Source organism: Megalops cyprinoides, chromosome 3 (genome assembly GCF_013368585.1).
Source record: "Megalops cyprinoides isolate fMegCyp1 chromosome 3, fMegCyp1.pri, whole genome shotgun sequence".
NCBI lineage: Eukaryota > Metazoa > Chordata > Actinopteri > Elopiformes > Megalopidae > Megalops > Megalops cyprinoides.
In genome coordinates this window covers 4,445,738-4,461,193 of record NC_050585.1, presented here as the reverse complement: position 1 = coordinate 4,461,193, position 15,456 = coordinate 4,445,738, and the positions used below count along the sequence as shown (strand labels likewise).

The 15,456-nt window shown below is 42.6% G+C and overlaps 1 protein-coding gene across 4 annotated transcripts in view; it reads left to right on the top strand.

Moving 5' to 3' along the window:
* Positions 1 to 15,233, top strand: part of igsf9bb (immunoglobulin superfamily, member 9Bb) — a 122,076-nt gene extending 106,843 nt beyond the window's left edge. For 2 of the 4 annotated variants that reach the window (XM_036524151.1, XM_036524150.1), the window contains exons 18-20: positions 3,113 to 4,753; positions 10,863 to 10,990; positions 12,617 to 15,233. In XM_036524151.1, coding sequence (XP_036380044.1) covers positions 3,113 to 4,753; positions 10,863 to 10,990; positions 12,617 to 12,831 — 1,984 coding nt within the window. In that variant the 3' untranslated portion in view covers positions 12,832 to 15,233. Of the gene's footprint in view, positions 1 to 3,112; positions 4,754 to 6,512; positions 6,559 to 10,862; positions 10,991 to 11,439; positions 11,512 to 12,616 lie in introns of those variants that run through there. The other 2 variants (XM_036524152.1, XM_036524153.1) reach the window with 2 other exon arrangements.
* Positions 15,234 to 15,456: the final 223 nt, after the last annotated feature.

Here is a 15,456-nt window from a genome sequence, read left to right as displayed (position 1 = left end):
GGTCTCTTGTCATAAAATTATCAGTGCTCCAGCATTTCGTGTCACCTCAGGGTTTTTGAACAATTTTCTTTGTCTTTGCAGTTTTTCTGAAAGAAAGCACTGTAAGATGAAATTCTCAAGTCTATCTGTAAATTCACAAGTGGGCAATGCACAACTGAAGGGCATAGCTATGGGTATAAGTGTGAATTTGAGGAACCAGGACTTCATTACCACCTGCATAGGTAGTCCCTTGATAGATTCTTATGACTTCTTATGGATTATCACTTACTGCTTGCTTGTAAGATCATGATAAAAAATGTGCTTAATACTACAGATACTCTGAAACTCCCTCCTCTCTAACTCAATAATTTGACTTATTTAACATCTACATGGTTAATCGCTCTCTCCTGGTTGGAGAGAGAGAAAGCCGTGGACAGTAACATGCCAAACGATTTGTGGCCACCAGGGGGCGCCAGTGACTCCCCACGCAGTGTGTCAGTGAATGATCCTCTAAATGTGCCTCGTATTTTTCCAGATTTTTCGCTGCGAAACGGCCCCTGAATCACTGCCTCATTGTGACGAACACGCTTCTGCACACCCGAGCTTGACCGCACCGTGCCAGTCATTCCCCCGAGCGCCGATGCAGTCCCACCTGCGCACTTATGTCTTTTGTTTTTTCAAAGTTTGCGTTATTAATGGTGATATACAGTACAGCTTGCTGTTTCCAGTACATTTTTTGCTGACCAGTCCCTCTGCAATTTTGTCTCCCTGTGGCAAAAACCTTTACTCTGTCTGTGTGTTACTTTCTCCTGAACTGTTTGATAGGATCACGCAAAAAGTCAGCATTCATGGTTCATTTGAAATATTTATAAGTTTACAGACAGTACAGTGGTCAAAATTTCAGTGCCAAAAATGTTCTTGCATCTACTTGTTTATTTTGCAGAGTAGTGTCGAATATATATTACGGATGTATTAGTGGCTGGTTTATTATTATTTTAATTGTTATTAGCCATGCTATTATTATTAGCAGTATTATTTTGTGAATCACATAATCTGTAGTATTATGGTAAACAAATCTGCATGTTTGCATAATTCTCTGGGAAACCTATGCTGTTTTTTCCTTCTTATAGGCATTATCCCTGGTGCTTAGTCTGTTGACATTAATCATGGGGATGGCCCTTGCAGAGACAATCAGCAGATTAATTTTTAAATAATAAAATAAAACACATTTTGCAAATATTATTTTACACAAAGTCAGTATACCCTATAAAGGTAATAGCAGCTCTTCGCTTTCCAAAACATTGTGCTCACATACCAGATCTCATATATTTTCTATGGCCCTTTGATCAGTTGTTTGTTTTGGATCAATTCTTTCTACATATTATAGTGGTGGTGCATTTACAGTGATTTGAATATACCATTTTCAAGGTGTTACACATGATTTGAGACATTATGAATCACCAGCGGTGGATGGTACCTATAAACTTTTGGTCAGTTCATTGTAACTTTTGCTGTAGATCTGTGGAAATCAGGTTGCACTTCTCTCGTGCATGTCAGACAGTTTCAGAAGACATCTTGGAGAAGAGCACCGTCTACGGCTTGGCTCAGGGGTTGGAGAGGAAGCCATTGCTTCAGCAGTTGGTTATCATGGAAATGCATCTCTTCTCATCATGATATTTCAGGGAAAAAAGATAATACATGACGTTAACGAATCAATAACTAATAACCAATACACCAGCTGTATTTTTGCTATGTCAATAAATTGTTATGGATTGAAAAAATGGTCTGAATTTCTCTTCTTGTTTTCTGGAACATGCTTGTTATTCCTCTTCATCTCTTGGTAAAAAATACTCTCTTAATCACATTTACCATACTGAGATCCACACAGAAACCTTGGCATTTTTGGTCACATGCACTGTTAAACTTAGAATGTAACATATTCTAAGTGGATATTTTTCACAAGATGTAAGCCATGAAGTAGGTAAATGTAAAGAAGTAAGTAAAGTAAATTCAAAATGAAATTAATTCTTATCAGATATTGAGTGAATATGATATTGATTTATGATGTATTTTTAAAACAAATAATACATCCACTGTACTTACAGTTAAAACATATCCTGGTGTGAGTGGAATTGCATACCTATTCAGGGAACAAAGGGTGAGAATGAAAAGACCACTTTGACTGGAGAGTATGTGTTCCAGGGAAGGTTGAGTAATGACAAGACGTATCCAGAAAAAAAGAGGGAATGGGACAAGTGTCCATTGTGCTGACAGCTATATATATGCACCAAGGACATTACACTGGAACTGTGGGGGAGTGTGTTGCTGCCTTTAATTGGGTCTTCAGTGGGCTGGCAGTAAGTCTGGTACAATAAGCCCCAGTCAAGAGGATGTGGGCCTCTAGGATACATATAGTACATTCTGCCACTGTTAATACGATGTATACAGAGGATTTCATGAAGCAAATGAAGAGTGAATTAGCCTGTATATGGCAGGCTCTTGGATAATGATGTCAAAAGGACAAGACTTGAACATCACTGAAATGAGAAAGGTGTGACACCAAAGATGAGGTCACCCGCCCATTTTTCTGATGAAATGAAGTATGGCTCACAATCACAGCACACAATCTTCTGCCATGTGTAGACGGGGTCATGTGACTCCATGCCTGGCCACTGGAGTCACATGACAAGGAATGTGTCTTCACAAGCAAGAAATCATGGTCTTGTAAGAATCAATCACCAACACGAGCCACTAACCACAACTAAATACATTCTCTCTTGCCCCCCCCGCCCCAACAATAATAAAGATGACGTTTTCTTCAGTTATTCCTTGGTCAAGCACAACTGAAATCAAACTAATGGAAATTGAGAGGAAATTAGAATATTAAATAAACAGCTTATTGAATATAAAATACAGTACCCTCTGATATCCTCAATCCAATGAATGGCAATATATAAACCAAGTGTCTGCAGAAAAAGCATACCTATTGTTGTGTTCTGTTTTTGGTTTGACCAGCTGGACCATCATTCCTGAGAGTGGAGAACAACACAGGGGCAATCTCTCGACCTTTGCAAACTGATAGGAGCAGTGTGGGCATAACTGACCAACCTTTTGTTTTCCTTCCATTCCACAGGTCCTCTGGGAAGGTGAGTCCAGAAAGTGTCCGCTCCCTCCCGCCATCTGAGTCCTCAGAGGATGGCCGTGGAAGGAAGCCTCCCCCGAGCCCTGGCAAAGAGAAGGAGCTGTCCCTCTACAAGAAGACCAAGAGGGCCATTACCAGCAAGAAGTACCCCGTCGCTAAGCACGAGGCCGAAGCCACCACACCCATTGAGCTGATCAGCCGCGGCCCTGATGGCCGCTTCGTCATGGACCCCACTGACATGGAAACCTCCATCAAGCCCAGACGCATCGAGGGCTTCCCCTTTGTGGAAGAGTCTGATTTGTACCCTGAGTTCCGCCAGTCGGATGAGGAAAATGATGATCCCGGGCCCATGCCCCCAGTTATGGCCACGCTCAGACCCCACCAGATCTCCCCAATATCCTCCAGCCAGGAGTCCTACATGCAGCCCCCAGCCTACAGCCCCCGGTTCCAGAGACCCATGGAAGGTATGACCATCATGGAGAGCAGCCGGCTTCAGGCCATGGGGCAGATCAGAGCCTCCCAGCACCACAGGGTCTATACCCATGGCCAGTTCTACGGCTACCTAGGCAGCCCAGGGGAACCTGAGCCTCCACCTCCCTTCTACATGCCTGAAACCAGCCCGCTTAGTTCTGTCATGTCTTCACCTCCTTACCTGCCCGAGGGGCCCTTTGGTCATCCCACTATTCCAGAAGAGATTGGTGAAGGGGAGATCCAACACTATGCCTCTTCTGGCAGCACCCTTCCACTGACACACGTCCCTTCCTCTCGTTCCCCAGAGATCTGGCAGCACCCTGATTTCCCTTTCACCGGTCTAGAGGGACCCCACTTTATTTTTCCACCACACCACCCTTTGCATCTTCACCGGGACCCTCTCCTGCCTCCTCCTCATTTCCTCCCTCCCAGTAGCTTCCAGCCCTCCTCTCTCCAGGCTCCCTCTTACCCTGGTGTCCTGCAGCTGGAGGCCCCAAAGAGCCGCCCAGGCAAGTCTCCCAGCAAGGTCAAGCCTCAGGGCCTTCCAGCCAAGCATTTACCTATGCAAGGGGCACAGAGTTTAGGGCAGCTAAGACACACGAGCCACGGTATGGGTGTACCGGTATTGCCTTACCCTGACCCGGCACCCTACATGGGCGGCCCAAGCACACTCGGTAGCCTGGACACCCGGTGGTACGAGCCCGGGCCTCGGCTCAGCCCCAGGGCAGCCCGCAGGATGGAACCCATTGCGCATCAGGTGGTCCTCCAGCCGTCGCGACTCTCCCCACTGACCCAGAGCCCCCTGAGCTCGCATGAGGGCTCCCCGGAGATTGTAGTCCGTCCCCGGCCTCGCCCGGGCATCATCCAGCCCTCCATACCTCCAGAGATGTCTGAGATCACCCTGCAGCCTCCTGCTGCGGCCAGCTTCTCCAGGAGGTCGTCTCCCTCCTCCTCACCTGCCCAAGGCCAGGGTAGCAGGCGGGCAAGCCCCAGCTACCGCTCCCACATGGCTTTTGCCACTACTGCGACAAGCTATCCGTCCCAGTCCCCGTCACCCCCCATGGAAAGCAGCAACGTTTTTGGGCAGATGCCATCCCAGAGGAGGACAGACGAGGAGATGCTTCCATCAGAGCCCTCTCCACCTCAGTTGTCAGCTTCTGGGTAGGTGAACCTGGCCATCAGGAGACAGCTGCTCTCTCCCACCAGAGAAAGCCTGACCCCCCCCCCCCCCCCACCTTCAGTCAATATTGTCAGATTCCCTCAGGTGTACCATTAAAGGCTCACAGAAGCCTTTCAAAGGTGTCCTCTAGCACTACATCACACTCTTTACCTTGATAGACAAAATCATATCCTAGGGGTCTTTAAATTAGATACACAAAAAAAATATTTTATTAAAACAGTTTCCTATTCTTAGACTAGTGATGTCTATAATACTGCTACATACTTAGGTGAAATTTGTACAAATTCTTGAGTGTCATTTTAAGTTGCCCTGGTTTTGTAGTCTGAGATTACTCTATACTACTCTGCAGGTGTTTATCTGAGCAGTAAATAATTCTTAAATCATTCTGCTGCTTTTTGTGTCAAACACCAAATTTCAACCCTTCATCCATGACGTCTGTGAAGCACTGTGAAAAATGGGTAGGGTTACCTTTGACATTCAAAACTACCAGTTGCCCCAAATTAAGCTAATTAACTGAATTAAACTGACATCCCCTTTATGTCTTAAAAGCTATTAAAACTGTATTCAGCTAGCACCAGCAATGACTGGAAATATTTTTGATGTCATAACTCTATCTGATATAATACAATCTATAGTCTTGATCATCATAATATTGCTTGTTAAGCTGTAAAGTAAGTTGTTTTCTTCTTCATTGGGAGTGAACAAACTTGTCTAAAAATGAATGATTTATAGTTCACAGCACAGTTCATTTTTGAACATCTATTTCTGGTTTGATTTCATTACCTCCAGCAACCTCTTGGTCTGGATGGTGATATCACTTCAAGCGAGGATCCTAAGTAACTGCTCATTCATCAAACATAAACTGAACTCCACACATCATTATATTTGAGGATATTGAGCATATTGTATTGCTCATGCAAACACACTCGAAACGGAATATTATTGTTATTTCTCAGATATTTCAGAATAAAACAGATACATTTTCATTTAATGAAATGATATGGAAATACCAGCATCACATTACCAGCAGAACAATCATTGGCAACCCAGAAAATTCACCTGGGAACATTTATAAATAAATGAACATTTATAAAAATTATGTAATCGCAGCACAACACCCAGATGGTTGGAATCATTTGCTTCACAGATAATAAATCAGGCCATTAGGACAAACAAGAGTCTATCTTAGTACAGATTCTTAAAAAGCCTGGATTGCTACGGGATCACCAAAGGATCCCGGTACCACCCCCACCCTGTTTTTTCATGCCATGTTTTACCTCTCCTCATCCACCAACTACCACCACCCCTTCACCGCACCCCCCCCCCCCCCCACCCACCACATTGCCATGTCCATCTCAATTGACACAAACCAGAGCCCGTTGATATGACTAACTCCAGGCTTTTTAGGGCCCCGCCCTTGTTTCTGATTGGATGTGGAGGGTGCTTATGGAGTGTACTGTACAGCACATTGGACACGTGGGTGGGGGTTGGGGCCATCCTCTTCCTTAGTGGCCTGATCCCATGACCGTTATTTCCCATACCCCCTCTATCCCAGCTCCCTAACCCTAGGGGAACCCCGGGTCTGACTGCCAGGGGGAGGCGTATTTAGCTGAAACTTTTGTGGCAGCTCGATTGTCCGCTCTCATCCTGTTGCAATGTTTCCATCATCTCAATTAGGGACAGTTGGTCATTCTGATGGCCCTGGGAGTCTGACCTGCTTTGTTTTTTGATTGATCTCAGCTATCTGGGCAGCGTTGTTGTGACCAGGTCTTCTCCATCGCAATAGGTAAGGGTTGGATCCATGTCTGAAAGGGGGGGGGCAGCAGGTGGGGCTTATGATCACCTCTTCCTTTAAAGGGGAATACGAGTCTGCGGGTCTCGCTTTCTTTGGTCCGTTGCCTGAGCCAGTGTGCAGCCTGTATCTTATTTTTATATATTTAAAGTACGCATATCAGTTCTGCAGTCTTAAATAATGTCTGCACTGTGGCTGGAATAAGTGCAGAATAATCAGGTACTCAGCACATAAAAGCATACGTAAGTTCATTTGGGAAGGTGCTTATTAAAGATCAAATACAGTGATGTAATAAAACTTAAAATGTATTGTCGCTTAAGCTAAAACTGAACAAAATGGACATAGTTTGTTGTTGATTATGCAGTTAAAGGCATAAAATTTCCTTTGACTGTTTCTGTGTTTGTCACCCTGGTCGCCATGTAAGTGTCTGTGGGTCTGGCTACCAAAAAGAAACAGGTGACTAATATAATTTTTCTAACTTTTTCTTAAATTTTTCTAATTTTACTCATTTTCATTGTAATTGGATGGACTTTGTGCAAGCATGTACATTATGGATACTATCAGAAAATTAAACAAGACTGAAATGTTCAAAATCAGTCAATCAAATTTAGTTTATTATAATACCCTTACCAAAAGACTTGGTGAAACCAGTAAAAGAGTCCTAAAACAATACATGTCATAGCAGATATAATATGATTATACTTTACCAAGAGAGTAGAAATCACATAAATTGTTGGATGGAATTATATGTCATTAAACTACACTGATTTTTGGACAGAACTAAAATTGAATGCAATACCTAATAGTTAAATGCAGAAAAGCATCATAGATACAATTTTACTCTTTAGCAGGATAAAGGAAAATGACACCCCACGACAGAACACAGGAATTTCTTGCCACTTATAGAATTTGGAAAATTGGAATTCCCTCTTCCTCCAGTGGCAAATAAAGATGAAATTTAATGCAGAGTGTGCTTTCTTTTTCATATGCTGTAGAATTAAGCCATCCTGAAAGGAAATAAGCCACAGCAGACATCTCACAGTGTGTACCAGCTGAAACTGAAGAAAACAGCCATGGGTTTCAGAGTAGAGCAGGTACCCTGTGCTCATCAGGGGCTCAGTTGTCTTGTGTAGATCTGAAATAAGTGTTGAAGGAGGAAAATGCAAAACAAAATATAACAGAAGGAAGAAAGACTTTGGGCATCCGTGCTGTAAAGGTGGCAGTAAGGGTGTGATATCTATATACAGGCTTATTTCAGACCACACCGAGGAGACCTGTAGGAGCCTTGACAGCAGGCAAGCTGTGACAGCCTTCCTGTGGTTAAAATATGGCACACTAGCGGAAGAGGGTTTCTAACTCTAAGAAAATGAAATGGGTCCTTAATATTCCCGATAGTAATGTTCATGCAGTGTTTTTGTTCTTGGGTGGTTCAGTGACAAGGCACTAGTCTTGACTGTAGACTGAACCCTACAGTCCAGGTTTAAACTGGCCGTGACATCCGCAGGCAATTGGGGGCCTGCAGTGGTAGAGCAAATTGGTTTTGTTGGCCAGGGATAGGTGTAGGTAAGTTAGCCAGAGCTTCTTTTCAGTGCTTTCAGGCACCCTATGATTTATCAGGTGCCTGCAAGTTACTTGGACGATGGAGCAGTGTCTGTCCTCCAGTGAGCACCCACTTGTGTTACTTGCAGTATGTTTACCATCATGGGATGAGCCTAATGTACCTCTGATCATTCCAGAAAAAGAGTTGCGAACCTTTTGAAACTTTTGAATCTTTGATAGCTATATGATGTAATAATATCATTTGCTTATAATATAGCTCACTCATTCAGTGCTTTGTAGCAAAGGAGCAACAATTTGAATTCTGCTCACTATTTAACAGGGGGCCTGTCAAGGGAGGCTATGACAGGTGAAGCATGATCTTTTTTGTTTTGTTTCTCTCCAAACTGTTTCAGCAGCATTCTGGACTTATTAGACAGACAGGTTGGACTACCAGACAGCGAGGCATTGGAATAAGATACTTGAAGATAAAAAATCTGTGGTCATGTTTTTATGCATGATTAGGAGATGGGAGCAGGGAGCAAGAAGCATAACTTCCATTTTGGCAGAATGTATTGAGAAACAGTTATATCCAGTTATATCCAGTTTCTTATGCCATTCATGGTTTATTGGGACATAAACCTGAAGATCATCTGCATAGCAATAGAAAATTGCTCTAGGATTCAACTAACATTTTCCTTAACTCATCCTAAAATATGTATAAGGGAGAAAGACAGAGACTCAAGAAAAGAGCCTTGTGGCACTCCATATTTAACTTTAAGGAGACCAATAAGAAACCTCTTTGAACTGCACAGAACAGAAGATGGTTTGACAGGTATAATCTGAACCACAACAGTGTCACTATGCCAGTTAGACTTAATGCGATTTATAAGAATTTCATGATTACAGGTCTCAAACTGCACTTAAGGGTCAAATACAGAAACATATCATTTGAAGACACAAGTGTATCATTTTTGTACCAAGTTTCCACAGAATCAGTTTCATCAGCAAAAGCCTGACTGGATTTTTTTCCACAAATATCATGCAAACCTGTGTGGGTGAGTAATTGCTGTGCCACTGCTTTCTCCAGGATGTTTACTCCTTACTGTTCGATCACACAGTGATGTCACTTAATACACTCTTCTTTTCTTCCAGTCATTTCACACTGACAATCAGTTATTTTTGAAAGGAATCTTTTTGTACATTCCATCAACACCAAACAAGTGTTTTGATCTTTTATCCTGCTTTGTGATAAAAGTAAAAATGGAAATGTACATTTTTCACTGTATTTGCACTTTAACAGAAATGTGAAGTTAATTGAAATTGGCAGTTTTAGTTCCTTCCATTATGTCCTGTGAATTTAGTAAAAATGCCTCTAATTTCTAGACATCGAGTTAGATTTTTACAGTGCAAGCAAGCAAACAGTAGCACGTGTTCTCATCATTAATAAATGTATAGCAAATTTCTACTTGGATCCTTAAGGCTTATTCTTGTAAGTGATATTTTGGACTGCAGAACAGCCTGTTTTTAAAATCTATGAGATGCACCTGCCCTTCCAAAAATGAAACCAATACTGAATACTGCACTTGATTAGTGGGGAATCCTTGAATAGCAGGGAAATGCCTGTGAGAACAGGGAGTATGGCAGCCCAGTTGCTGCTGGACTTGTGGTTGACCGCACCATGATGCACTTTTAACAGTATTCCCCTTTAAAGTCATGTTCCATGTGCAAAATGCCATGCATGCCATCGCTAAATATTGCTCTTCAGTTTCAAAAAAAAGAACCAATTTATTAATAAACTTGTTACATTTGTCGTCCAAGTGTTTTGGTTTATTTCCTTTCTGTGACTGTTCCCAAGTAGCCATTTCCCCCTCCAGCCATCTCTCCCCCTGTCAGCATGGTGAAGCCCATTGTAGACAGTATCCATGTCTATGAACGCATACAGTATAGATGATGCTTTGTCGCTCAGCTGTGTTTTCCCCCCTCTGCTAATGGCCTCCAATTTCTCTCTCCACAGTGACAGCAGAAGGACCCGCCTCCCTATAATGCTGTTTCCGTAGTTTCCGTGCCTCGTGAAACCGTGTGTTTTTGGCAGAATCTGTGGACTGCCATTTTTTTTTTTTTAAAGTGCCTCGAAAGTCTTGACAGGAAGATGGAAAATTCTATCCAGCACAGCTACAGACAAACATGCACACATACACATGCATACACACATGCACACATGAACTGAAACATTATCCTGACCAAATTTATTATGCATCTTTGCTACACCATCTAGTATTTCATTCTTTTTTCACCCACTAAGATAAATCGGACTATTAATGCAACACATCAGGAGTGCTCGTCAGGAGGTAAATTAACAGTTTGTGTGTTATTTCACGAAATTAACATTTCTAAACAATGCAATCAACTAGTCTCAAAACATACACATAGCTCACAAATCATAATACCAGAAAAATCAAATACTGAATCATAACAGTTTTGTGTGACATGAATGAAGTATTGTAAAGCAATACTCAGAGTGTCTGTGTATGTGCCTCATTAAAAATTTGTATTGGCACTAACATTGCCAAATTAGTTGCTTGGGTCAATCACAGGACATAACTCAAGTTGATTTGTAGGTGAACAGAAGTGACTCTAACATGGTAGTGACACTGCTGACCTGAGAAGGAAAGGGTGCTGGAAAAACAAGTAGTGGACGGCAAGGCTTCTACATAAGAATCTCCCGGGCTAATTCCCTGTTTTATCTGTCCTCTTCTCAGAAAACGTCTAGGTGCATCGAGTGCCCCTGCAGGGTCTGAGAGGATTGAAGCACTGAGATACCAACGTGTAAAAAAAGCCAAGAAGGTGGCCATCAACAACAACAACTCTAAATCGAGAAGAAAAACAGGTGAGCCTTCTGTTGGTGCTGATGGGAGCTATTAATACAATCAAAGGATGCTTATCTACCTTTAAAGCCTATTTACTTTTGAAGTCAAGAGATGTAGTGTTGAACTGGACTGTGATATGATCATTGTGAGAAGGACATTAGGCGTATTAGTTACATATTGTTTATCATATGATTCAAATGCTAACCATAACCTCCCACTTGTAGACAACAGGGCCAGCCATATCATCATAGTAGTATGTGATGGAGCCACAAATAAGTTAAGTTTTGTCCATACGTATTTCCAAATGATCCACTGTCATGCTCAACCAGTGGAAAAGTGGATTAAATGATGAAATATTTTCATCATCTGTGGACTATACCCAGTGTTTCCTTATGATCTTTACGGTAGATCGAAGATCTGCAGAAAAAGTGGGTACACAGGGATTAACAGGGAACTTCCTATTTTGCAGGCCTCAATCAGGTTGTATATTTGCATCAGGTGATTCTGACCTCCCAGCACCCCTCCACTGAGGTGTGAGAAGGTAGTATTGGATGTCACTCTTACAGTAGCTATAGCCGCACCCAAACGGGGGTGTTCATGGCTTCTGTCATGTCCCTCCCCCTAAAATCTAACCCGGACGCTGCTCTTGTCATGAATAATGCTCAAAAAACATATGGCACATCCTGAGAGTCACAGTCATCCTTCCTCTGAAACATGGGGCAAAGTCACTTATTCATCACTTATTCACTGATTCACAGCCGCCTAACCTTGTCATGAACATCTGTGCAAAATGTATTACTGTGATCACAACCTGAAATAGATGTGGGGTCAGTAATTATCCTGAAGAGCTGCTGTGTTCTTCTGTGAGGTAGAAGGACCAGTTACGTACTGTAGAATGCAAGGGATCCCGCATCTGGATTTTCAGATGGATAGTTTCTCTTCAATGTCAGTTTTGTTGGTAATGTAATATTATATTTTCTGTAATGTGCTGAAATTGTCCCTGGCTTTGATTTGATAATAAGGAACTTAAATCCTAAAGATGTTTATTGTTTTTCCTAAATGGTCAATATGACCATCCCATTTTAAACAATTCACAAAATACGTATTTTGAATCAGAGCAATATTTAAGAGGAGCCAAAAACATCAGCACAAGCAATGTTTAAAAAAACATCCATTATTCTATGCTACCACATCCAAAACTGACAACTGCATGTCAATGCAGTAGATGTTCCTCACCTGGGTTGTCTGACTATAAAACATTTTCCTGATAATGAAAATTCAAAGTACATATTGTACATGCACAGCTGTACAGAAACAAAAGAAATGCTGGAATTATAGTCAGCATTTACTTGTGCCTGTGGGTTAAGGAAGTTGAACCTATTATTCAGAACCACCAAGCGTAAAAAAGTCTTGTCTGTGCCCCGTTTTCATGTGTAGATGTGCTGGGACTTGCTACAGAGTGATCCTGGGTGGATGCTCGCGTGTTCCTCTTTTTTGTCGCTGGTGATCATGGCTTTTTCGCCTCTTACTCACTGTCTTTCTAAACACATGGAGGGAGCTTTTGTTCCTTCGTCACCTCTCCACCCTCTTACCACGCAGAGGGCCTTGCTGGCTTTCTTACACTGCCACCATCACCCTCCCCCTAGGTATGGCCACCTCTCAGACCCAGCAGCTCCACGCCTCTCAGGTACTCCAGCCCGAAGAAGCTCTCTACCTCCGCAAGAAGAAGAAAAGGCCGGCCAGACAGGACCCATATGCCCGCTTCTCTGCCCTGCTGTACCGTCGCCCACCCCGGGAAGACCAGAAAGCTATTCTGGCCAGCATGGATACAGGGGACCCAGACCATGCCACTCTCCTCTGAGACCGCCCAGCCAAAACACCTAACCCCCCCCCACCTCTCCGAGAGCCGCCGGTCCTGCCATGTGACCCTCCAACAAATACCACCAAACTTGGCCCAGCGACTCACAGGTTGTTGTCAACATGCAGAACCAATGGTTTCACCTTTGTGGTTGTTGTTTTTTTTGTTTCAGTGATCAAATGAAGAGTGCTTTTTCCTCGGTTTCCAAAGTTTTACTCCAGTGCAAAACACACTACCAACACAAAATTAGAGGAAAAGAAATTAACTGAGACATACTTTTTAAAAGGCTACCTTTATTTCCAGGGGAGCAGATTGGAGGTAAAGTGTGAAAATTGAGACGGTAGAATGTATTTAAATTTTTAGTCAGTTGAAATTGTACGTTTGACCTGTTTTGCTTCCAGAAAAAATAATATCACAGTATTACTACCATATTTTGACAAGAAGCTTAGCTTGGTGCTGCTGTAATGTAACCAACCATCACAGGACTTATTAACCTAAATTTTAGTGGGTCACCGTTTACAGCCATATTTCACACTGCTCACATTCCGTCACATGCTTCAGTCTGCCAGCAGTCCCCTCCTTTGGGGACGGTCACGTCATTAGTAGAACACAGGGTTTTTGCTTCTACACTATATACCTCAGAGTAGCGAACAGTTTACCACAGACTAGGTTTTTGTAACGGACTGACACACACTATCCCATAGACACATTTTATTTGTATATTTGATCTATATTCCTTTTTAACTGAATTTAAAACCTATAAATACGTAAAATAACTCACATTGTTGGTTAATTTGATGTTACGTATCTGCTATAAGACACACTAATGTTTCTGTAAAATAATAAGAGCATGTTAATGTGAAATGTGAATGTGAAGCATGTTAATTCAGAAAGCAGACAGACCTTTCTGAAATACAGAGATTGTCTTTGAATGGTCAGTCAATACACCAGAACCAGCCCTTGATTGCTAACTTGCACCGCAGTAGAGTGCTTTGTGTTTTCAAGAAGCAGGAAAGGCTTTGTAAAAGACAGCACATACCTACGTTTTAACAAAAATTAAGAGTCATTCCCTTTGCTGTAGCCAAAACCCTGGCTAATTCAACCATTGACACCATAACCATGAGAGAAATGTAGTCAATGCAGTACAAATAAAAACATTTCAAGCAGTTTATCATGATAATTACTGTTGAAGCCTTCACTTTCCCACATTTGTTTTAACTGTTGGTCTGGCTTGTTTGCTTCTTGAAAGTTTCTGTTTCTTAAAAAAAGCCAATTGCACTGGAGCAAAATCTTGGTTATGGTGCTCTGCAGATATATATCTTTGTTGTCACATGTTGTGTGTTTCCTTGTACTGTTAAACAGTAAGTTTAGCTGAGAGGGCTACTATCCCTAAACACAAAAAGTACTATAGTAATGCCAAAAATACTACCACTTCCTTAATCAATAAAAACAACAAATGTACTGTACTGTGAGGAGGATAGGATTTTGTGCCATAATATACTATAGTATTTTTTCATTTATACAAGGGGGCCCTACTTTAATTCATAGAAGGCTTCTTTGGGCCTCACTAGGGCTCAATTGTATCTGGTTGCCTGTTTCACATTTGTCTTCTGCGCTGTCTGTTTTATTTGGAACCCTAAAAGAACTGCCTTCACTGGCCATTTTTGTAGCCTTGAAATTCATTGGGTTAATTTGGTTGTTGTTTTGTCATTACATTGTGGAGCTGCCTTCTGCAGGCATTTCCAAAGCTCTCCTGCCTACGGTCCGTGAAGATGCCGCAAACCTGTCAAGAGGTGCAACAATTCTGTGGGATAGCAGGGCTACAAAAGACCGCCTGCAGCAGCTGAAGTGTTCTCATTTACTTCTCGACATCAGAGGGTGCTTAATCTGTGTAGATTTGTGTGTATCCTCCAGTAGGAGTGGATATATGTTGTGACTGGTCTACACTTTGCCGTTGTGTATTGGCTGTATTGGGATTATGGTTCCACTGAGTGCTCTGCTGTCACCTCCTGTGCAGCTGTGCTGCAGATGCCGCATGCTGGTTTGGGCTGTGTGTTGTCAAGAGAGGTCAGCGTGACCAGAGGTGTGTTTTACAGATTGTGTCATGTTTTATTGCTCATGATCTGGTGTCAGCTAGTTGATCCTGCTGACCCCCTTCTGCGGTCACACCACAAAAAACACAGCCTGCCCTCTTGACGGGGTCGGATTTGAAAGTAAGTTATATGCTCAAAGTCGTCAGTCAGATGACAGTCGGACAGTATGTTCAAAGTCAGATGACGGTTATCGAGTCGGGCAGATACATACTTGACACTGTGGGCAGAGACATCACACCCCCCTCTCAGCTGAGCTCTCCATGAGGGAAACCAAAGGGAACCAGGGCTGCGACCAGCCTGAGTGAGGGCTAACAGGGCATTAGCAGCACAGTTTGTTCCTTCTTGGGCAAAGGATGCATCCCAGAGAGGTGATCACCATCCCTGGTCTTGGAGAGCTAGACAATGTGTTGCCTTTCTCTTTGCATATGATGCATTCTGTCCTCTGATTGGTTACGATGCCCCGTGTGAGACATCTGGACCAATCATAGAAGTGCATGTATTGTGTGTAATAAGCAAGGCAGTGCGATGGATGTCT